Here is a 26,237-nt window from a genome sequence, read left to right on the forward strand (position 1 = left end):
TCTCAATATGTTGATGCCTTTCATGAGCCAGAACATAGGTGGCATGGCAGTATGATTTAAAGGGAAATATCTCTTTGATCCAATTCCCCATGAGTCCTACTCTTTCCCTAGGCATATAAGTGATAACATTACTTTGTAACTACGCCCTTCCACAAGGGAAGGGATTTTGGATATGTGATAACATAAGTTGTACTCATTTTCCTTTATTAATATAGGGCGCTATCCCCACAGCTGATAGCACTTACCATTAAAAAATAAATAAAAAATTACCTGATGCATTCATTTAATTCAATGCATTTGTATGAAATTTGATATTAAATTAGGACATGTATGTGTAAATATGAATACATCTTAAGGGGACATGTACAATTAGGATGTATATATCTAATCTATATTCAAAGTAAAAGTAAATGTACATCTAATCAATCTCTCTCTCTCTCTCTCTCTCTCTCTCTCTCTCTCTCTCTCTCTCTCTCTCTCTCTCTCTCTCTCTCTCTCTCTCTCTCTCTCTCTCTCTCTCTCTCTCTCTCTCTCTCTCTCTCTCTCTCTCTATATATATATATATATATATATATATTCAAAGTAAACATCTAATCTATCTACACATGATATCTCTATGATATATATAAATTTAAACGCATGAACTGAAATGGTTCTAAATCTCAAACATATATAATAAATGGAAGGTTTGAATATATATTGAATGTGTGTGTGTGTGTGTGTGTGTGTGTGTACAAACATGATACGATGTCTAGTCAAACACACATGTATAAATGTCAAACATATAAAGTATAGCAAATGTATATATAGAGGTAAACAAACAACACATGTCTGAGAAAGTCTATATAAAGTAACTTTGAATGTAACGATATATCTATGAAATTCCATGTATATATCAAGATAAACATGTGTAATTGCAGCCCGACACATGCTAGAAAGTGGCAAATCGGTCTGAATCATGTTGGCCACGAACGGAGCAACCCTCTAAGTGAGAGTCCTAGTTTGATGGATGTCCAATCGACCCCTACAAAAGTATCTAATATAAATTAAATATCTCTACATGTATGGATATTAAATCAAATATATACTATTAAAATATAATATAATGTACAAGTAAAAAATCCATAACCAACCTGTCCACTAGCAAGTGTTGCATCGAAAGAATCTCGCCTACGCACATGCTCTGAGCTCAATCTAGGAGTGACATGAGGTAATTGATACATACATATTTTACCTGATTAGTTTGAACAATAAATGATACGCTAGTTGAATAATAGAAATTGTATCCATTAAAAATATACTTGCATGTATCGACATTTTTATTTATTTAAAATTGTGTGCACATGTACATGTGTATCAGGAGGTATAGTCTGATCATCTCCTACTATCATATCAGCCACATCAACTGCATCTACATATCTCTCTCTGGCAGTACAAATGAGTGAGGAGTGTGAGGGGCTATGTAGATGGGTGTGCATCGATGAAGTGTTTGATGCTAGTAGCATATCCATATAACCAATCTGTCCCAAATCCCGTAGCTGCTCCTCAAATGAATCCAAGCCCTCTGTTGTGATATGGACCTAATCAGCCTATATCTCCTCCTCGACAGCAATAGAGTGATTTGTAGGTGGTTCATCAAGAGCATACTTAGAGTGATGAGAATATTGTGAATGTCTTAGCGTATGAGTCGATGCAGCAGCCTACGTGTCTCTAAGAATCTCCTCTTTGACATCAACTAATGGTATCCGAAGTCAAGATGAAATGAAACGGTATGCATGTAAGAGGTACTCTGATAAATATTGAGAAATTTGTATATGTCGAGCACTTCCTGATATAGATGTTGCATCATCTGGTGAGGGGATGCCAACAGTAACATACTGATCTGAATCGGACACCCTGTGATTGGAAGATCCACTTGTGGATGATCTCGAATGTGCTTGAGTCATCATGTATCTACCCAGTCTATTAGAAGACATTGTGGTTGTTGTCGATGCAATATCTCCAATGGTATCAATTACTTCTCTCTAAGAAGAAATCTCAACGTGATCAACTGTGGGGGGAGGGATGGGGCTATCATCAGAAATCTCTTACCAACAAGCTACTTGTGTGTGGGCGCATGTCTATCACCCCAATGATATAAATCTCTATCAACAACTCTACCCCTCCCTTGTCCGTTATAGCCTGGAAGGTCAAGGTAGTTGAGTTTCAAACCCAAGTGAACCTCAACGTACACCTACTGAGTAAAGTATAATGGTATCTAGTTGTTACTAGAATAACAAACATGAGCAACTAAGAAATGTGGGTATATCTTCGCTGCCACTAATGGATCAATGCATTGTGTCATCTAGTATGCTCTCACCTTACTCTTCTCCTAATACTGGGAAAAACATCACTTTAATGACTTCCTTGGGGACTTTCTTTTGCATGTTCTCCAAGGAAACATTACCCCTAACATCATCCCTAACCTATAGGTAAAAATGGAATCAATAACTTATGGGGATTATGATGTGTGGCTCCCCAATCTATTTCTCAATGTCTGCAAACTAGTATAAATCTCTTTGCATGTATGCTTGTACATCCCATTTGTTTGTGGATCATCTAAAATAGATCTCAATTTTTGCATCTCATGATCACTGTAACGAAATATGGTACCAATATTTGGTGCATGTCCCAGTTGTGTAGGTTGTGCATGAGGAGCCTAATCTGGATGTACAGGCTATGTATTACGAGCCTGATCCTCCATCTATCTAGGTATCATAAAGTTAGAATTTATGTAAGTGTACATGAATGCGCACACACACATGAAGAACATTCAAATTAAAACATTAAATTTCTATTGTTTCATAATTTAATATTAAAGAGAGAGAGAGAGAGGTAGTTAAAGAGTGCTATTAAATTAAAACATGAAGCTTGCATTCAAATTAAAACATTAAATTTCTATTATTTTGTAATGTAATATTTAAAGAGAGAGAGAGAGAGAGAGAGAGAGAGAGAGATAGAGAGATCATTAAAGATCATTAAATTAAAACACATGGAGAGCATTCAAATTAAGGGAAGAGAGAGAAAGAGAGATCATACTAATTCAAAAAATATTTAGGTGTCATATGCTGTCGTTAGGGGTCATATGGGGTCACACATGGTTTTAGAACGCTGTATGACCCCTTAGGATAATATATGAACCATTAGTACATCATATGGTTCTAATGGTTCATATGTTGTCCTAAGGGGTCATCTGGTGTTGTTAGGGGTCATATGGGGTCCTAAGGGGTAACATTGTGGTCTAATAACATCGTATGACCCCTTAGGACACCATATGAACCATTAGGACATCATATGGTCCTAATGGTTCATATGGTGTCCTAAGGGGTCATATGGTGTCGTTGGGGGTCATATGGGGTCCTACGAGGTCACACGCGGTGTTAAAACACCGTATGACCCCTTAGGAGAACATATGAACCGTTAGGACATTGTATGGTCCTAATGGTCCATATAGTGTCGTAAGGGATAATATGGTGTTGTTAGGGGTCATATGGGTTCCTATGGGGTCATAGGGGTCATTGGGGTCTTAAGGGGTCACACATGGCGTTATAACAATGTATGACCCCTTAGGACAACATATGAACCTTTAGGACATTGTATGGTCCTAATGGTTCATATAGTGTCCTAAGGGGTCATATGGTGTCGTTAGGGATCATATGGGGTCTTAAGGGGTCACACATGGTGTTAGAATACCGTATGACCCCTTACAACACCATATGAACCATTACGACATCATAAGGTTGTAATGGTTCATATGTTGTCCTAAGGGGTCATATGGTGTCGTTAGGGGTCATATGGGGTCCTAAGGGGTCACACATGGTGTTAGAACACTGTATGACCCCTTAGGACACCATATGAACCATTAGGATGTATCATATGGTCCTAATGGTTCATATGTTGTCCTAAGGGGTCATATGGTGTTGTTAGGGGTCATATGGGGTCACACATAGTGTTAGAACACCGTATGACCCCTTACAACACCATATGAACCTTTAGGACATCATATGATCCTAATGATTCATATAGTGTCTTAAGGGGTCATATGGTGTCGTTAGGGGTCATATGGGGTCATATGGGGTCACACATGGTGTTAAAACATCGTATGACCCCTTAGGACAACATATGAACCATTAGGACATCGTATGGTCCTAATGCTTCATGTAGTGTCCTAAGAGATCATATGGTATCATTAGGGGTCATATGGGGTCCTAAGGGATCACACATGGTGTTAGGACATTGTATGACCCCTTAGGACAACATATGAGCCATTAGGACATCATATGGTCCTAATGGTTCATATGTTGTCCTAAGGGGTCATATGTTGTCCTGAGGGGCCAGATGGTGTCATTAGGGGTCATATGGGGTCCTAAGGGGTCACACATGGTGTTAGAACACCGTATGACCCCTTAGGACAACATATGAACCATTACGATATCATATGGTCCTAATGGTTCATATAGTGTCCTAAGGGGTCATATGGTGTCATTAGGGGTCATATGTGGTCCTAAGGGGTCACACATGGTGTTATAATATCGTATGACCCCTTACGACACCATATGAACCATTAGGACATCATATGGTCCTAATGATTCATATAGTGTCCTAAGGGGTCATATAGTGTTGTTAATGGTCATATGGGGTCCTATGGGGTCACACATGGTGTTAGAACACTCTATGACCTCTTAGGACACCATATGAACCATTAGGATACCATATGAACCATTAGGACATCACATGGTCCTAATGGTTTGTATGACGTCCTAAGGGGTCATGTGTTGTCATTAGGGGTCATATGAGGTCCTAAGGGATCATATTATCCTAAGGGGTCATGTTGTGTACTAGGATGTTAAAAGGGTTCATAAAGGTTCTAATTTAAATTGAGTTTTCTTTAAAAAATTATAACGTTTTTCTAAGGTTTAATTTTTCTAACATTTTAATTTATTATCTAAGTTTTCTAATGTTTTAATTTATTATCCAAGTTTTCTAACGTTTTTCTGAGTTTTAATTAATTATCTAATTTTTCTAACGTTTAATTTATTATTTAAGTTTTCTAACGTCTTTCTAAGTTTTAATTTAGTATCTAAGTTTTCTAAGTTTTTCTAAAATGCTAATTTTTTTTATAAATATACAATTATATAATTAAAAAAACAAATTAACAAATTAAAACTATTTTATTTGCTATTTTTAAAAATAAATTTAACAATAAATAAAAAATACAAAAAAATAACATTATTAAACAAGAAAGGGTATTTTTGTGCACCTGAAACAATGTAGGTTGAATGACAACTGCTGAGGAGCGTTGATTGGTGTCGTCGAGAGTCGTTGACAAAATCTCCACATAGGGTTCGCTCAAACCACCTCAGTGGAGACCAGATGAACAGTTGAAAATGACATTTCCACTATCATTTGGGTTTATATAGACAGTTAAAAAAAATTCGGTTGTTATGGGTTCGCTCGAATGGGGGGTTCGAACGAACCCATTAAATTATAATATTTTATTGGGTTCGTGCAAACCCATTTTTGAATTTGCGTTTGCACAAACCCTACTCCATTATTGGGTTCGCTCAAACCTTAAGGAGTAGTTCGAATGAACATGGGTAGCTCGCTCGAACCACCCTAAAAAAAATTACCCACATCCGCGAATTTCCTTCGCGAGTAAAACTAGGAACCATTATCGTGGTTTCACCCTATTATTGTGATTTTTTATTTTTGTCTCTCTTATTATGCATTATATTCAATAATGTTTATCACTCTAGTCTGCCTGAAAACCTTAACAAGTGGCATTAGAGCCATGCATTTCAGTCATTTGGCAGGAGTTTTCAAATTCAAGTGGAAGCAATGGCAAAATAAGGCTAGATTAAGGTTGATAAGTTCAACAACCAAAATTATCGATCATGGAAGATGCAAATGGAAAATTATCTATATCAAAAAGATCTTTACTTACCATTCAATAGACAATCAAAGAAGTCGACGATTATGACAAATCCACAATGGGAGGTTCTCAATAGGAAGGTACTAGGAACAATACGACTATGTCTAGCATTGTCGGTGGCTTTCAATATAGAAAAAGAAACAACAACGATGGGTTTGATGACAACATTAGCCAAATTGTATCAGAAACCCTCAACCTCCAATTAGGTATTTCTTATGAAATTTATATTTTATACAAACATGCCAGAAGGTGTGTCTATTACTGATCACTTGAATGAGTTTAAGACAGTCACTAGTTAGCTAAATTTTGTAAAAGTAACTTTTGATGATGATGTTAGGGCTCTCTTGATTTTGTGCTCATTGCTAGAAAGATGGAATGGCTTGGTCAAGGTTGTACGGAATTTTGTCTCAGGTTCAAACACTTTAAACTTTGATGATGTTGTTAGTGTTCTCCTTAGTGAGGAAATGTGATTGAAAAACATAGGTGAGACATCAGGTAATTTTTTTACTATTAAGACCAGGGGAAGACAAAGCAAAAGAGGAAAGAGCCCAACAAATCATGAGAAATATAGGAAGGGTAGATACAAATCTATGACAAGGCTAGAGTGTTGGTATTGTGGGAAGAAAGGATATTTGAAGAAAAATTGTTGTTAATTGAAAGGGGAAACAAGGGGATGGACAACAAGAAAATAATAAGGGAGTAAATGTAGCAGGTGATATTTTACAAGATGCTTTGATTGTTTCTTTAGATAATATTATTGGTTCTTGGGTGTTAGATTTAGGGGCTTCATTTCATTCCACATCCCATAAGAAATATTTTCTAGACTATGTTCAAGGTGATTTTGGACAAGTTTATTTGGGTGATGATGAATCATGCAATTTTTTTTGGAAAGGGCAATATATAGATAAATTTACTAAACAAAAATGTGGGGAGGAAGACTGATGGGTAGGCACATCCTCCCATGACGAAGATATACATTTTCTTTTTTGAACTTGATACTCATCGTCACCATTTTCCAGTTTTTGTGACAAATTTTGTGGTTTTTTGTTGGGGTCTAGGCACTATTTTGTAAGTTGGGGGATGCTTTAGCTATGGGTATGTGTAGGTCTTATGTACTAGACTGTATGGATTCTATAAATATTGAAACATATATGTCAATAGTAGTGGCGGGGACTGTAATTACAATTTATGATGAAAAGTCTGCTAGGAATAGTTAGAATGGAGTGGATGATGGTAGATATGGACCAATACCAGTCCAGTTGAAAATGTAAATCTTTTTTTAATTAATACAAAGGATGCTACCCCTAGCAGCTATTAAAATACCCCAAAAAATTATAAAATAAAAATCAATGGTTGTTGAAAGAGGTGAGACATGTTCCTGATTTGAGAAGAAATTTAATATCAATAGGAAATCTAGAAATTGGAGGTTGTGTAGTTACATTTACAAACAATTCGTAGAAGGTCACTAAAGTCTCCTTGATAATAGAAAAAGGAGAAAAGGTAGGTACATTGTATTTATGTATTGGTAATTTTGTTTCTTCGACTGTTTCCATATCTTTCATAGAAATAGATACAACTTTATGGTATAATACACTTAGGCACATGAGTACAAAGGGGATGAATATTCTCCATTCCAAGAATTTATTGCCTAGTTTGAAGCAATTTGATCTATGAAAATTGTGTCTATAGAAAACAAAAGAGAGTCAAATTTCTCAAAGTTGGGAAGGAAAAGAAGAGTGAAAAGTTAGAGCTCATGCATTTAAATGTACGGGGACCTACTCAAGTATCATCTCTTGGTGGCTCTTAATATTAATGTTACTTTAATTGAGGATGCATCTAGAAAAATGGGTTTATTTCATTCCCCCAAAAAATAATGTATTTGATACTTTTAAGAAAGGGAAATATTTGTTTGACAATGAGACATGAAATACATTGAAGTGTCTCAGGTCTAATAATGGAGATGAATATTGTAGCAAAGAATTTGATAGTTATTGTTCATACCATGGAATTCATAGGTAGAAGATGGTTCCAGGTGTAGAGCTTTTTAATTGTACTTGAGATTGGAATACTAATTCACAACTCGAGGATTTTTATCCACACCGAGCAACCCTTCCTGGATTAGAAGCTACATTTAATTGTCAACCCAGGGATGTCAACTTGAAGTGATTCAACACTATATTAACAATATGGATGCCTTATAAGTTTTTCTATCAGTTGTGTATAGAAAATAAACTCAAAATAATAATATGAATTGAAAACATAACAATGCTAGAAATAAAACTTACAACATAGCAGTGGTTGCAAGAAGACCGGTTATTTGCAAGAGCAGTGACTACAGGCAGATTGTTCTAAAAATGATGAAATTAAATATATTGAAATAAAATCTACCTTAAACAACTGATAACTAACAATAAAGCATAATAAACAACAATCTAAACTACTACAAAACTAAACTACAATGGAGTCACAATTCCTCAAGTGGCCCTTGCTTGAGTTGCTACAATTTTAGTCATTAGCATTCAACATCCAATCTACAAGCTTCATTGCTCAAATCATCTCCTTATTGCAAATCAAAGATTATATTTATATATATCAGGCTTGTTGATTGAACATAGACATTGTTAACAAGACTCGACACTAATCGGACTACACTCTCTACATTACTCTCACAACTCAACAAGATCTCATAATTATGCACGAGACTTGAGAGTTAGATTAAGTACAAACTCAAAAAATTATTACAAATTTTATTTCTCTCATGAGAGTAAGGAGATGACTTATTCTACTGATGATTCATAATAAAGACTAAACTAACAAGAGTTGAGAGAGTTCTAATCCTCTTCAAATTCTCACAACTATAAAATATAGTCATGGTTAAACATATGTACAAAATATGTTATAATTATTAATGAATCACTATATATTGTTTCCAAAAGTTTCTCCAATGTTCTTACACTTTAATAACTCCAAATACACTAATTCATCAAGAGGTGGAAGAGTCCAAGTCGAATTAGAACTCAATCCTTAACTGTTGCCTGGAAATCTTCTAGTTTGTCTTAGTCAACTTCTAGTGAATGGTTCTCCTTAACTATTACAAATCAGCTCAAACATTTTGGTAGGATTTTATATCTCCTTTTAATCTTTCCAAATCATTTTTAAAAATTTGAATCTCATTAAGAAATGAGTTAGATATTCCCATTTTACACCAATTGGTTTTTTGACTTTTTTTGCATTTCCAATCAACTAGTACATCTGTTAATTGCCAAATTGTTCCTCCTCCCTTCTAGCTGCATGAATGAATCAAACCACTTAAAAACAACATGTTAATCCTTCCAAAATATTTTACATTCAATAATAACCATTTATTATAATATTTTACCATTATTTAGCATCAACTAGGTAGACATACATATGCATATCAAACACCATTAATCCTAGTTAATGCTTCATAAAACCAAGGTAATATTTGGAAATGACTTGGAAAGACATTATTAAAATGAGGTAAAATTTCAAAAATCATGAAATAATATGGTCAATTTAATGGCTGATCACCAGGAACACCACAAGAAAATGGTGTATCTAAAAGGATGAATAGAACTATCATGGAGCATGCAAGAAGTGCGAGATTGCATGCAGGATTATTCTTATACTTTGGGCACATGTTGCAGATACTATTGCTTACTTAATAAATAGAGGGATTTAAAGTTCCTTAGATGGTGGTAATCTAGAGGAGGCATGGATGGGTAAAAAGGTAAAGTACTCATTTCTAAAAAAACATTGGTTGTGAAGAATTTGTCCATATTGACATAGAAACTAGAACAAATCTTGAATCAGTATCCAAGAAGTGTAATTTTATTAGGATATGGAGTTAATGATCTTGGCTATCATTTATGAGGTTATGAAAATTACAAAATCATTAAGAGTAGATATGTCATATTCAATGACAAGGTTGTGTATAAAAAATATTTACAGGAAAAGAAACAGGAGGAGAAAAACACATAATACATGGTCCTTGATTAAATCCTAAAAAATATAGTACCATCAGTACCACAAAATATTGAAAAATCAAAGCAACAGCAGGTACCTCAAACTCCTACAAGAAGATCTACCAAGATAAGTAGACCCCCTGAACAATACTCTCCCTCGTTATATTATTTATTATTGATTGATTCTAGTGAACCAAAATGTTATGCAAATGCAATGCGGGTAGAAACTAGAAAGAAGTGGGAGCAAAGAATGAAAGAGGAGATGGACTCTTTGATACAAAACTAGAAGTGGGACTTGGTTTAAATGTCTTAAGGTAAAAGATCATTATCGAACAAATGAGTTTACAGGCTAGAAGAAGATCATGGAAGTAAGAAAAGATATAAGGCCAAACTTGTTGTAAGAGGTTATGCATAGGAAAAAAGGTATTGATTTTGATGAAATATTTTATCCTGATGTTAAGATGACTTCAATTCAAACTATTCTACTTCCTTTGGCTATTTAAAACTTGCATATTGAACAATTAGATGCAAAGAAAGTTTTTCTCTGTGGAGATTTGGAGGTCGAGATTTATATGCAACAACCAAAGGGATATGAGGTTAAACGTAAGGATGACTTAGTGTGCAAGTTAAAGAAAAAGGTTGTATGATGTAAAGCAAGCACCTTGGCAATGGTATTTAAAATTCGACATTTTCATGGTTGAACAAGGTTACAATAAATAACATTCTAATCATTGTGTTTATTTTGAGAGATTGGATACTGGCAGCTATATTATCATGTTATTGTATGTTGATGGCATGCTTATTGTGATCTAATATGTAGCATATCAATGAATTTAAGTAGAAATAAACAAAGTCATTTTCTATGAAGGATTTGGGTGCAACAAAACAAATCCTTGGTATGAGAATAATTATAGATAGGAAAAACACATATTAACATTGTTTCAAGGTGATTGGAATAGAGAAGGTGTTGAAAAGATTTCAAATGCAAGATGCAAAAATAGTTAGTACACCTTTGCACAGTCATTTTAAATAGACTAAGGAGACGTGTCCCAAAAATAAGAGGATATGGACCACATGTCAATTTTTTCATACTCTTCAACGGTTGGTAGCTTGATGTATGACATGGTTTGTACAAGGTCACATATTGCACATGGAGTGAGAGTTGTGAGCAGGTATATAAAGAATCGTCAAAAAGAGAATTGGAATGAAGTAAAGTAGATTCTCAAGTATTTGAGAGGTTCTACTACTTAGGAAATATATTTTTTAGGTTTTTAATTCCACTCTACAAGGATATGTTGATTTAGATCTAGTAGGAGATATTAATGGCAAGAGGAGCACGATAAAATATGTGTTTACTGTAGGTGGAACAACAATTAGTTGGATTTCACGATTGCAAAAGGTTATTGCACTCTCCACCACAAAGGCAAAGTATTTTGTTGCTACTGAGGCTAGTAATGGGATGATCTAGTTACAAAGGTTTATGAAGGAATTGGGAAAGTGACTGAAGAATAACATGTTGTATAGTGATAGTTAGAGTGTCATTCATCTTGCAAAGAACTCGACCCTTCACTCTAAGATGAAACATATATAGATCAGGTACCATTTCATATTCTCAATTTTAGAGGATGGGAAATTGAAGCTATAAAAGATACACACTAGCCAAAATCCTACAAATATGTTGGCCGAGGCAACAACTTGAGAGAAATTGATTTCTTGTTTAGTTTCTATTTGCCTTCAAGAATGATAATAGTGGAAATGAAAAACAAGCCAAGTCCAAGTGCATCAATCTAGTGGGAGCTATAGGTGTAGCAGTGTTCATTAAGGACCAGTCTCCAAGTGGGATATTGTTTTGGTTTCAAGCCTAATTAGACTCCAAATGGGAGATTGTTGGTATGTGGTGTCTGGTCATGTTGCTAGGATCATATTTTGGTGATTTTGTCAGTCACATTCTTTTCCCAAATCAATTAACAAGGGAGTGCAGGGGGGAAGAGAGCCCCCTTGTGGAGCCCAAGGGGCTCATCCCCTAGGTAGGGACCCGACGCTAGAGCCCATGGTAGAGGTTTGGGGTAGCAACTCCAGCCAAGGGTTCCAAGGGAAGCACCCCTAAAGTAAAAATTGCCCATTATTTAATAAATAAATTGACTATTATTTTGGCATGTAACCTTTGCAAACTACCAAAAGGCTTGATAAATAGGTGGTTGTGGAATGCGAAAATGTCATATTGTAATTTTCTCTTCATTGGATAATAGAAAAGAAGTGGACGATTGTTTCTCTTGTGGATGTAGCCCATATTGGGTGAACCACATTAAATATTTGTGTTATTGTGATTTTTTTTGTTTTTCCCTCCTCTCTTGTTCTACATTGTATTTAATATTATTTATTCTTAAATTCTTCCTTAAAACCCTGACATAGAGTAAGCAAAAAGTCACTTTAAGAGGGTGAATGACCCCTTGCAATAATCAATATATTAACAAGAGATGTGGTATACAGGTTTTCAAAAGATACAATGGAGATCATCGCATCTTGGGGAACATTGTTTATCCAAAATACCAAGTCAACTTACATAAGGCTTAGTGGTTTCCATGAAGAGTAATTCTTTCTTCCTTGTTGTTGCAATGACAAAGTTATTCTTTTGGAGTTTACAAGGAAAAATGTGTAGGTCCAATCCCTCCTAACCTCAAAACATAAGCTTGGAGTAAAATTTACTTTTTAGGATAGGTTTTTATGAATGCTCCAATGTGTTGAAAGCACAAACTGCAATTCACGAGCTTCAAGTTATGAAGTTCACCATTGTGAGAAGAGAATAAGCTATGATCCCATGGGTAAGTTGAAATACCTAATGCGAGATTCCTTTCCCAATCATCAAACGACACTAGAGGAATCCCAAAGATAAGAATATATAAATTGTACAAACACAACACACACTCAAAGGGAACAATGAACATTGAAAATCTAGATAGTAAGCATACCTATCATCGTGACTACATAAGAAGATGCAAGAAATGGAATATTATTACTAGGGGGTGTAATGAGTTCAATCATGAGCAGTTTTTAGATGTTACCCATAAACTAGTGGCCCTAAGAATGATTCAGTCAAAATTCTCAAATAAAACATTTCACGCTCATATATTTAATAAAATCAGGGCCTAGCCACGAGGCTTCAAACTTCTAATTTTTCCCTTTGTTATATGATCGAACACCCCAAATTACTATTTACGTTCTCATCAAATAGTAGTTTTAGGTTCTATTTTACGAAAAATTTATCATGGTCTATTCTACTTATTTCATCTTTCTTAGCCAATTGGTTATTTATTTGGTTGATGGAATTGTCTTTACCCTATCAATTCACCACAACAAATTATACACATATCTATATATTTACAACTCACAGAGTTTCTCACACACTAGCTTATATGGAGGTATTCATATGGTTTTCTTTTTGAGTGACACTCTTGACCCATATTACAAAATAAATCTTTCCATCTTGTATCTTTTTATTTAATCTACAGTAGTTTTGTTTGTCATCATCAATTTTAGTTGCTATATTTAATTTACCCATTACCCTTGGGATGTTTATAATGAAGGGTATGTGCTATTGATCCCATGTTAGATATAAAAATATATAAATTCATATTCTCAAAAGCACATGCTATTATCTATAATAATCTTTTGTGGCACCCAAAATCTACTAACAATACCGATCAATAAGAAGTCTATCACTACCTTAGTTTTGGCACTTTTTCTAGATAACCTCAAACCACTTGGTAAATTAATTTGTTGCTACTGGAATCCAATTTGAAATAATTACTAGGTTTCTTGATATTTTTTCCCCATGAAATCAACCTCTTGTTGTAGTTAATGTTTTATCTAAGATTGTTCTAGTGAGAATTTCCTAATAAATTCACCTTCTAGAAAACCTTTGGTGGGCCTCGCACCTTCTAAACATTTTGGTCACACCCTTAAACATGGATAACCACTAATGTGTTGTTGGAAACCCGAGTTATTGTCATTGATGTCAACCTATCTTGTATTGTCATCGATGTTGAAGTAAGGATGGTGTAGTGGAAGTTTAAATATGCAAGAAAGAGTATTTATGTGTTCTGGTATTGTTGAGTTGTATTGTGGAGATGTTGAAGTGTTTCCAAAGGATTGGTGCAGTGGAAGTTTCAACATGTAGGAAACAATATTTATGCAAGAAATATTTTTTAATGTCCCATTGGAAGAATGCTTTGCATTGCTTTGGTATGTGAATATTATATGTTATGGTTATAGATATAATGTTTAGGATCTATGCATATTGCACTATCAAATTTGTAGGTTCTCTATTACTCAAATGTTAGAATTGGTTGTTGTTGTCTTTGATAGTAAGGTTGTCTGTCAGAACGAGTCGAAAGAATGCTTGGTGGATTTCAGATATGTAGATTAAAGTGCAAGGGTTTGGAGGACATGTTTATGTGGTTTGTGTAGTGTTCCAATTCAGTTTTCAGGTGATGATTTGATTGGCAGGTGGAGTTATGATGTTTAGAGTTATGTGTTGTTAGCTAGTCTAGTTTTCAGTTGACCGTGGTAATGTATCTTACTTGGATCATATTATTTTGGTCTAGGTTTGCTTTGAAAGATGAGTTTACTTAGTGTTTTGGGTCTCACCATGGTGTGTGGAGATCCATGTCGTGTAATTTGCATTGGAGATTTGTTTTGGGGGTGATTGGTTAACATGCTCTAATATCTATCTACATGCTTCATTTGATGTCGACCTTGGAAGATGTATTAGCCTGTACATGGTTCATTGGAATAATTTGGAAATTATATGTTGTGATGTTTTTGGGTCCTATCTATTTCCTAGGGTGGGCCAAAATGAATATTTTAGGTTTAGGTGGCCAAATTCATGTAATATTGTATATTTTATTTGTGGTCGACTTAGCTAAGGGTTTTAATGATTAATATTATATGTAAAGGAGTGTGGATGTATGAGTGAAGGTATAAAATGAGTGTGAATTGATAAGCAATAGATATTAATAATCTGTAACCAGATTTGAAGTTGGAGTTGGAGTTGCTTGAAAATCAACTGTGAAGAGCTTTGATAATAATATCTTTTCTATGACAATTTTTTGAGATAGAGTTTGAAGTGATATGTTCTTGACATGATATCAGTCGCATGACACCATCATTAAAGGAAAATTTTATGATCATGAGATCTTGTTCCTTTCAATTTAGCTATTCCTTTCTTTGCCAGAAGACAATGAGTCTCTTGGAAGCTTTCTGTATCTTGCACTGAGACAGTGTGTTTCAGTTCTGCAGGTCATTTGTATCTTGCCCTAAGGTTATGCACCTTAGTTTTGCAAGTCCTCTTAGGTGCAATGAGTTTCAAATGCAACATTGTCATAAATTATATTCATATTGTGAGTTTGATTCTCACTGTGGTTTTTCCCTGCTTGGGTTTTCCACATAAATCTAGTGTTCATGTGTTTGTTTTGCTTTGTGCTTTCACAATTTATTATTGTTATGATTATATGGTTAAGGTTTAAAGTTTTAGGATCAGATACTTATTATTAATGGTGCTTCGATCTAATTTACCCCCCTCTCAATCCTATGGTGTGTTCAACGATTAGTATTAGAGTGAGGTTCTAAGAAGCTTAGCTGCTTGAGGAAGACTTAGGATGACACGAGATTACACCTTCAAGGCTCCAAAGTTTGATGGCACAAATATTGCTTATTGGAGAGAAAGGATGAAATATCATTTGGCAACTATGCTGGTTGAAATTTGGGAAAGCATTAAGAAGGGTTATAATGCTCCACAAAATGGTCCTACAACTATAGATGAAATCAAAACATATGAGAGTGATGCAAAGGATACAATTGCAATTGTCACTTGCTTGAATGATGCAATATTTAGCAAAGTTATAGAAGTGAAGTTAGCTAAAGAAATTTGGGAGAAGTTGAAGAGTCTATGTGAAGGTGATGAAAAGACAAAGCAAGCCAAGCTTATAAATCTAAAGCACAAGTTTGGGAATGTGAGAATGTGTGAAGATAAAAACACTGAAGGTTATATTCATCAAGTGAATGAAATTGTAAATTCTCTTAGAGGTGTTGGTGGAATGGTAGAAGAAAGTAAATTTGTAAGGAAGATAATGGAAACATTTCCCAAAAGCTATAAACCTAAGAAGTATGTCATTGAGGAAAGTCATGACATGAATAAGTACATCATGGATTATCTCCTTCGTTCACTCACCGCCTTTGAGGTTGTTGAATTGGATGACATCAAAAAGGAAAGGAGGGAAACTACGTTCAAAGGTACAAAGAAGCTTGAATAAGAACTAGAAGAAAATAAAGGCATAATACAGACTGGAGCAACAAAAAATATTAAAAATAATGTAGAATAAAATAGGCAAAACATAACAATTCACAATACACTCATATATTTAATGTGGTTCACTTGACGTGGGCTACATCCACAAAGAAACAATAGTCCAATTTCTTTTATTATCAAGCAAAGAGAAATTTACAGTTTGATGATTTTCACATTACACAACCACTTATTAATCAATCCATTTTTGGTTGTTTACAAAGGTTGGTTTACACGCCAAAACAATAGTTGACTTCTTTATTAAATAATGAACACTATAAAATTTAATTAATTTAGGGGGAAAATGCGATTGACAAAGTCACCAAAATTTAAGTCCAACAATATGATAAGTCACCACATACCAATATTTTTTTCATAATATTGGCATTTAAACTCTATTTAAATTTGACCAAGTTAATTGTAAAATTTGTTCCTTTGAAAGTGTGTTGAGCTAGGAGCCAAGAACCTTGGTTGTAGCAAATATCACAAAAAAATCAAAATTAGGTTAAATTTTTTTTTTGGGTAATAGAAGATTGCTTGTGGTGCTGGGCACACATCACTCCAAGAAATTTTGGTTTGTTCTAAGTTTTTGTGTTGTCTTTCAAGTTGTAATAATGGACCAACCATTTGGGACTCAATGGAGCCATGGTTGAGTTGTCCAAGTTTTTGTTGTGTTCGGGATGTTATTAGTCTAGAAAGTTGTAATGTTGATGTCTTTACCATTTCATCCTTGTATAAATTAGCTTTATTAGCAACATTGACAAAATTTGATAAATTAATAACTGTCTCTCTTTTCTTCTCCTTGCCTACTACTATATCTTTTTCTCCTTTAAAGAGGTATGTATCAAATGCAACCTCTTTGTTTCCGTCATTTTCTTTTATCATTTCTCCATGAAAGAATTTTTCTGTTTTTCTTATCTCCTCTTTCAATAGGAGACTATCTTCTTCTTCATCGATCTCTGTCAAATTTAGGATTGTCAAAGTCCTTTTTTTGAATTGTTGCAAGTTCATCCACCTTTGCAATGTTATCTTTTCATGCCCTTCTCACATCCACAAATTAATTGATCTCTTTAATCTAAAACTCTCTTTCACAAATATCATAGGAATGGCATTTTACCAGTGTGTTTTGTTCCTTTTCTACTGTTGTCCCAATCTCTTCTTATTCATTATCTATTGCAATCTTATTGTTCTCTTCTTCTACATCATCTTTTGTGCTCAAATGTGCCATTTTATTCAACATCTTTATTTATTCTTTTGTTGCAGCTTCAAACTATTTCTTCTTCTTCTTCTTCATCTTCTTTATCCTCATTTCCTGCACCAATAGATTCAACTTCACGCATACTTTTGTAAAGAAAATAACGTGACTCAACCTTACCTATATTTTCCTCTTCTCTTCATTTCTTTATATTCTTCTCCAAGACATCTAATCTTTCATAAATATCTACACACCTCTTTTGAAATCTCTCCCTACTTTCTTCTTCAACCACACTCATACTCTTCCTCCTTGACATTTTGTCAAACACTTGGCTCACACTCTTAATCTATAGTCACAATTTCTACAACAAAATTCACTTACACAAATATTTTTAACAAAAAATCTAGAAGTTGCTTCCTCTATCCACTCTCTCTTTGTGGGTGAACTCTACACCTTCTACCCAACGTTATTTCTATTGAAAGATATCCAAGATGCTCATTGTGACAAGACTCCTGCAACAAGCTCACACATCATGCAACTCACCTCAACACACTTCCCAACAAGAAAACCTCACTCTAAGACCATTTGATGTAGATCAAGGATGGGGATTTTTATCAAAGTGTTATCTTTTAAAAGTAATTTTAAACCAAGTTAATTAGATCTTTGATGTAAAATAATTTGATTGATAAATGCTTAATAAATGCATCTAGACAAAATTACTTAGGTAGATTTTTGAACAAAAAATGAGTTTACAAATTAAGGATATTTCCAACAAAAATTTGCTTATACAGAATATTGATATTCATCTACAAGCTACCACTCTCATAATAATATTCAGAAAAAGCAATCATCTCATTTCTCTACGTCAAAACCACTTGTCATTCTAGGCGTTGGATTTCCCAATCTTGGAGCTACAAAAACACATATCCAAATCACTCCCAATATAACATTGTAAACCTCCTACAACCCACTACTTGTATTTTGACAAAATAATACATTCACAAATGTAACTCCCTTCTACTTATAACCTCTCCTGCAACAAATCTGATGCCCAATTATCGTTGCTAGCTGCAAATGGCGTTGAATATAACCTCCAAGAAAAAAATTAACAAATTAATATCATTTCCCAACCTTTGGCATTTGGTTTTATTTTCCAACATTTTATATTATTTGCTAATTTAAGTATGCGTATAAAAAATCAGCATTTATAAATTATTTAACGTGCCACATAAATCAACACTCACATAATCTTAGGCCCCAATATTTTTTACCTATAATATTGGCATTTAAACTCTATTTAACTTCAACCAAGTTAATTGTAATTTTTTTTGCGTTGGAAGTGTGTTGACCTGGGAGAGAACCTCGCCCGTAGCAAATATCACACAAAATATAAGTGAGATCAAATAATGAAAATGTAGGAGTTTGGGACCATCGGGGGTTGGAGGTCCAAAAAACCTCATACCACGTGCGAATTAGGAAGTCAAAGTATCGAGAATCGAGAGTGATGAAGAAGACATACCATTAGGGTGTGTGGAATGAGGAAAGTTGAAACAAAATCTTGACACGAGAGTTTCAGATTGTTGGAGATCAAAGTTCATGGGTGACTCATTTCTAGTTCTATTTTGAAGGAAAACTTGCATCTCAAACCATGATATTAAGTATAAGGAAATTTATTGGGTGATAGAGTTTATAGATACACAAGGAAAAGTACCAATATAGAAAGATGGAAAAAAGTTCGACTTTGAGAAGATTAATGAAGGAATCAACAAGGTTTAGGATTCATACATGAAATTTTTAAAACAAGTATACAAATAGAAGGAAGGTTGCAACTTTGAATTCTATATAAAATATAAAGGAAAAAGTGAGTTATTGGTAGTCTGAAATCAATGAAGGTCCATATGAAGTACTCATATAAGAGATGGTTTGAAACTTTTAAGGTAGACAAATTTTAATAACAAAGGATCGAGAAAGTGGGGATTAAAGGGAAAAGGTATGTTGGCAAGAGAAATTCTATGAGTTGATACAATTTTTTTTGGATTTTTTTACAACTATTAGCAAATAGGGGATGACATAAGAAAATAATAGGTAATATTTGACTCACAAAAAAATCACTTAGGCTCTTTGAAACCATGCATAAATAATAGGTTAAGAAGGTGAAAGCACACAATAAGGATGATAATATAAAAATAAGTTCCAAAGTCCACAAAATAATATACACTCAAAAGCAAGAAGAACTAACATTACATCAATGACAAATGAATTATAGACATAAAGAAATAAAAACTTAGATTCTTCATGATACATGAAATCAAAACTCAAATAAAAAATATCAAAATCCAACATGAAAAACAATCATAATTTAATAAAAACTCTCAAAAGAAATTTCAACCTAAAATTCATAAATATTGAATAACTAAACAATTCCCTCTTCCCCCTTCCCCAACCCCCCCAAAAAAATTAAAAAAATAAATAGTGAAAAAAAAATTCACAAAGATTATTAACACCGTCCCTAACAAAATTCATTAAATCACAATAATTAAGTAGTTAACTTGAAAATTTAGATTTTGTAATTGACAATTTATAACGCTTGTTATTTGGCGGCAATCGCAGGCAACATTGGGATGGAGGAGGCAGAAGTGGGGGTGAGGGTTCGAACCCTGGGCGGCGAGAACAGCATAATCAAAATTGGCAGAGAAGAGACTGTGAAGGACCTGAAGGCCAGGCTTCTTCTCCACCATGCCAATCTCACTCCGAACTTTCATCTTTACTTGCGGGTGAGTAACATTGTTTTACTCACTTGAAATTGAATCTTTCCTCACCCAAGTTGTGGCAGTCTTCTCCATGTAAATTTTATTTAACACTTATGAAAGGTATGACAATTACAAACCTCCATTCGGGCCTCACAAGTCTCTTGAAATTCAAGACCAGCAATGGAGCTTTCCCGTAACCATTCATATTTTTTTTTTGAAATTTTGGTTTTGAGCTGGTGATGTTGAGATTTCCTATTCTTCTACCCCATGTTTATTCGCAGAGCTAAATTCAATGAAATGATGTACAATGCTATGTTCCAAACTGTAGCAGCTGCAAATTGAACAGCAACTTGAGTTTTCCAACCTTTTGGAGATTCACTTAGATAGTACTCGCATTTAGACTCGGTCGCGTTTGTTAACTTTTCAGTTTTTTTTAATAGAATTTCAAAATATTTTAAAACTTAAAACTTAAGGTAGTTTTTAAAATTTTAAAATTTCTTTTTTTATTTATTTTCAGTTTGCACTCAGTTATTTTCTCAAGCAACAAGGTGAGCAGTGAAAATGAAAATGTTAGTAAGGAACAAACAAGAGTTGGGAGCTCATCAGGGTGTGGGAGTGCCGTGGATGAAGTAAGACAGCCGCACAACTTGTTTGAATGTCCTTCCGTCTTCGTAAGATTTGATGCAAAAGGCCCATTCAAACCTTTTAAACCTCTTCTTCAATTTGTAACAACTTTAGACAAAGATAAAAAGAAACATTCAAGGGAGGGTAGAGTTTGGTTGTGTTATTTGCACCTCGAAGATTTCAAAGAAAGCTACAACAATGTATTTCATCACCTTTTTGGGCATTATAAGATGGGGGTTAAGGTTTCTCCAAAGATAACCATAGCGAATAGGCAGAGCTAAATAGTTTGTTTATGGAGGGTGAAACAAAATCTAAGCGTATGTCAGTAGAGTTTGCAAAATCTCTTATGCTATCCATGGTTGCTAATGGTGAGGCTTCTTTAAGAGAAAAGTGGAAGACTAGTGAGAGGTTGGGGACAATTGTAGAGATGTTAAATGTGCAACCATGGGAATTGACAGAATCTTTGGTTGCCATTTTTTTTGTCAATGCCATCTCATTTCATGTGGCACAATCTCTTTGTTTTAAACAAATGTTGAAAGATACAATATCTTTGGTTCTTTATATGCCCTTGAGAGAATAGAAACCATGCATTAGCTTCCTTGAGAGAGAATGTTTCAAGGTCAGCTTGTTGTTGGAGGACATGAGGCAAACTTGGTTAAGGACAAGCTGCTCTATCATCATGGATGGCTAGACTATTAAGATATTGATCACTCATCAATATTATAGTCCCATATATAGTTGGCTTGTATTTTTTAGAGTTGTTGGTTTTTAAAGGTATAAAATTTCTTATTTCATATTTTGAAGGATGCCATAGAGGTTGGGTCCTGGAGTGTTGTACACGTGGTCATCAATTTAGCATGTGTGTGTAAGTTAGTTGACATGATGGTGGAAAGTGTCCACAAGTGCATTTTGTGGACCTTGTGTTGTGTTCATGTGTTGAACAATGTATTGAAAGGAATAGAGAAGATACATTGGGTGAAGAGAGTGGTGGTAAAAGTGAGATATGCGAATCTTCAAGCACCAGAACTCACTCTCTTTACGACCTTTTCGAAGAAGGAATTTCTCAAACCTATGGAAATTAGTCATATTGGCTATTTTTTTAAGGGAGGACACTTGTGGTGTTGGAACCTCTTCAATTAATGATGTTTAATCCAAAGTGGGGTAGATGGCTAAGGTGAACACAACTAAAGGAAAATGTATGAAGCGAAGGATTCTTGATGATTTTTGCTAGTCCATTGTGAGGTAAGAGATTTTTGATTTTTTTTAATGAAATTATTGATGTTTCTAATGTGGATTATTTTTATTTTTTCTATTAACATTCACTCTTTGTCATTTGAGTCTTATTGTTTTTGAATATTTTGTTTGTAGATATGTTTTCTCTTTCATCTCACTTGCACAAGTCATTGGATATGTTGATACAAATTCTCCTATTCTTGGAGAGATTTTCAATTGCTTTGACAAATGAAGCAAGCTATTTGTAGTTGAAAATTCGACTTGGGATTGTATGAGGAACGTTTTAGTTCTATGGTGACTTGGTGGTGGAAGTAATGAACATTCTATTTTCTATTGTGCCCTTTACTTTGAATCCCAAATGGTATGCACCAAGAGTTGAGAGAGTGCCTCCTTGTGATATTGAAGAGGTGAAAAAAGGTTAATGAAGGTCCCTTGAAAGATATATAGTGTTGAGGAGGCAACTTTACTCTAAACATAGTGGATTGCTTTTGTCAATTTTGGGGTTCAATGTCCAACAAACCAGAGGTGGAGACAAATAGAGCTTCATCAACTCAAATCTGAACCTATTGGATGGTAGACATGGCATGACAAGGATGCAACAGAGTTGTGGATACTTTCCATTTGCCTCCTTTCGGAGGTTGTTAGTTCCTTTTCTATAGAGAGGAGAGGGTCCATGCATACAAGCTGTTTCAATCAATCAAGAAGCTGGTGACTATGCATACTGTCTTGCAACTTTAGGATCTACAAATCATTGAATATTGAAATACTCCAACTTTATGGTGGGATGCTGATCTTGAAGAGGCCACATAGGTTGCTGAGGAGGAGGCACAAGAAGGATTGATTTGAGTTCCATTGGATGTCCCTCATATTGGCAGTGATGAAGATCTAGACTTTGATTTTGATTTAAATGATGTTGAGGCAAGGACATAATAGTGGTAGATCTAGTTGTTGTTGTAACCTTTTGGCCATTTCATTTTGTTGTATATGCACCTTGGTAATGAAAACTCAAATGCTGTATGTTGACTCGTGAATTTTCAATTCAGCTCTTACATTTCATAATATGATTATATAATGAATATGATAAAAGAATTATCATATAAATATTTGGAATTTTCTATATTTTAAAACTTCCTTATTTTTCAATTGTTATCCCCTAAAGCAAGGCCTTTTGTCCTTTGCCATCCTAGAATTGTGTCCCAACATTTCTTGCCATCCTTGTCTTGAAAATATTGTGGAACATTGGACTTCATCCATTTTTCTCACCAAGTTCATCAAGATTACATCAATCTCTCTTCTGTTGTGTTTCAGGGACTCACCATACTCCAATTGAAGCAAATGTCTAAAGATGTAGGTGGTGTTATAGGTTCATATGTGTTCAAACCTGAAAATATTTTCACATGAGCCATGGTATAGACCAAATAAGTAGTTGTGTGAAACTCATTAGTTTGCTCAAACTTTGATAACTCCTTATGTATACATTCATTGATCAAGATGCTCCAATCATAATAGTTTTCACCCTCACATATGATACTCATATTGTAGAACCTCCAATTTTTGAAGTCGTTGCCTCTTCCCGTCCATTGACTTGATTGAGAAAAAGTTATCAAGATAGAGAGCTCATCCTTAAATTCAATGTTTTTGGCATTCTCGAATCCACGATTTGTTTTTTTTCTTTCAATAATTGCCAATATGTTTTTAAAATTCAAGGATACTATTATCCCACACTTTTTGACATTCTCCAAGATCAATTTGTTGTCTCTTCTTAAAGTGGCAAAGAGAAAGTACTTCCTGTTGCATTTGGATCAAGTTTGCAAACTTGTAAAGGACTTGCTTCAATGACTCAACCTCTTTGCTATTTTATTTCCATTTCTAATCTTTTATCCAAATTCAATTCTTTCACATTGGCATGACATAAATTAGTTTCATTGATTTTCAGATGTTTGGTGACTAAAGTTGATGAAACGTCCACAGTTTCGAAGTGAAACTGTATTTTTTGAAGCTCTAGGGTTTTATGATGAATTGTTGTTTCGTTTTTAGATTGATCAATTTATTCAACAAAACCCTTTAAAAGGCAACCGATAACTCTCCAAAGCCTCCAATATGATTGTTGTTGTGATGGAGGAGATCCCGAGAGTGTTAAAGGAGTCGCACAAAGGGTTAGCTGGAGGCCACATAGGTTTGGACGCAACCACACAAAAAGTGCTATTGGTAGGATTGTGGTGGCCGACCCTACATGTAGATGCTCAATAGTTGGTACTTGGGTGCGACACATGCTAGAGGGCTAACAAGCCATTGAAGAGGGATTTCATGCCCTTGTTCCCTTTGTAGCCGCAAGAATTGTTTGAAAGATGGGGTCTTGACTTTGTTGGGCCACTGGAAGTGAGTAATATGCATCGGTGTTGGTACATTGTAGTGGCGACAAAATACCTTACGAAGTGGGTGGAGGCAAGGGCACTGCTGGACAACATCGCAGTCAACATAGCAAGATTCCTCTATGAATAAATTGTTACACAGTTCGGCATCCCCATCCATATCACAAGCATCGGGGGGTACGCTTTGTGAATCATTTCATTCGGACAATGATAGCGAAGTTCAAGATATTCCATAATCTGTCGAGTCCTTACTACCCCCAAGCCAATGGACAAGCGGAGTCTACAAATAAGGTGCTAGTGTCAATCATATATAAGTCATGTTGAGTGAAGGAGGATTGGGAAGAAAGACTCCTGATTGTACTGTGGGCATACCGCACCACGTACAAGGCGACAACAGGACATACCTCATTCCAGCTAATGTATGGATAGGTAGCAGTGGTGCCAGCAGAGTACATCGTACCAAGCCTAAGGATTGCAATGGAAAACTGTCTGGGTGATGCAGGGAGCTTGAACAAACGTCTTTTAAATTTGACTAAGTTAGGCGAACGGAGGATGGCAACACAGTGGGCAATGGAGGTGGCTCAATGGCGACGAAAGTTCTGGCATGACAAGCATCTTTGGCAGATGAACTTCCGGCTTGGACAATTGGTGCTAAAATATAACGGTCGTAATGAACTCTGACCTAAGAAGTTTAGAGTTTGTTGGTTGGGGCCGCATAAAGTCAGGGAAGTCGGCTTGAATGGGGCAATTAAATTATCAACTCTGGACGACAACCCCATCCGAGATCCTGTAAACGGATCGAAGTTGAAAATCTACAGAGCGAGGGAGAGGCTGATTATGGCAATAAATATGTTGGGGTGTGCAATCCGTGAAGATTGGACAATTGGACAAAGTGATGAACTCGAAGAAGACCCTATAATCATTGAAGAACCGTATAGGCCAGACGTGGATTGGGCCAAGCCAATGATAGCACCAAAGAAAAGGCTGGCAAGGAAGAATGTGGATGGTGTCATAGTTCCGAGAGTCCACAAACACTTTACCAATGCATCGTTCGACACACTTACACTATGGGTGCGGATTGACGGCTACTGGAAGTGGAAGGTGCCATATGAGGGGAGGCGCCAAGGATATGTGGCGTATGATATTGATGAAGAAGCTGAGAGGAAATGCAATGAAGAGCAAGCAGAGAAGGGGGAAGTCCAAGAAGAGGAGTTGGAAGAGGAGATAGACCTGGAGAAGTACAGAGCTACTCTCAGGCCTTGTCTCAAAATGGTGATTAAAACAAATGATCTTTTTGTATGTGAAAGAGACGAACACTACGAGTGTATCATCTGAAGATGTGTGGACGAAGGGAGAGAGACCCCAACTTTTCCTACCTCTAATTCATTGTGGAAAGTCATTCCAAACCCAACAGGACCACCAATGATTGACGGGGACGAAGTAGCATGGTACGAACAGTATGGTAGGAGGTACATAGATGGCAGTTACAAAGGGGTGGGGCCAACACCCTTACTTGACAAGATATTCGATCTCAAATGTATTGGCACGTGTTGTAAGGATGAATGTTATAAAACCTTGTTGGGTTTTTGCTGGTGGTAGTATGCATCAAAGGTCATCTTTCGACCTAATGTCGATCCAAGGGGGACAAAATGGAAAGTTGACAAGGAAGAGGAGAAACCGAAGAAATTGCAAATTGGCAATATGGAAAATCACAAAGTTGACAAGATTAAGAAAATTAATAAGAAGAATTGCTACTAAGTTGT

The 26,237-nt window shown here is 35.3% G+C and overlaps 2 protein-coding genes across 6 annotated transcripts in view; both read left to right on the top strand.

Annotated features, from left to right (window-relative positions):
* The first annotated feature begins 15,614 nt into the window (after positions 1-15,614).
* On the top strand, positions 15,615-16,268 carry LOC131858475 (uncharacterized). Its single transcript, XM_059211724.1, has one exon. It carries the CDS (start codon positions 15,615-15,617, stop codon positions 16,266-16,268), a length of 654 nt encoding a protein of 217 aa, XP_059067707.1.
* A 3,797-nt stretch (positions 16,269-20,065) lies between these two features.
* LOC131066901 (uncharacterized) overlaps positions 20,066-26,237 on the top strand; it is a 401,673-nt gene continuing 395,501 nt past the window's right edge. For all 5 annotated transcript variants that reach the window (XR_009111744.2, XR_009111745.2, XM_058001780.2 and 2 more), the window contains exon 1: positions 20,066-20,269. Coding sequence is in view for 3 of the 5 variants with exons in the window: in XM_058001780.2 (XP_057857763.2) it covers positions 20,117-20,269 (153 nt within the window). In the remaining 2 variants the exon portion in view is untranslated. The remainder of the gene's footprint in view (positions 20,270-26,237) is intronic.

This window comes from Cryptomeria japonica, chromosome 9 (assembly GCF_030272615.1).
Source record: "Cryptomeria japonica chromosome 9, Sugi_1.0, whole genome shotgun sequence".
NCBI classification, from domain to species: Eukaryota; Viridiplantae; Streptophyta; class Pinopsida; order Cupressales; family Cupressaceae; genus Cryptomeria; species Cryptomeria japonica.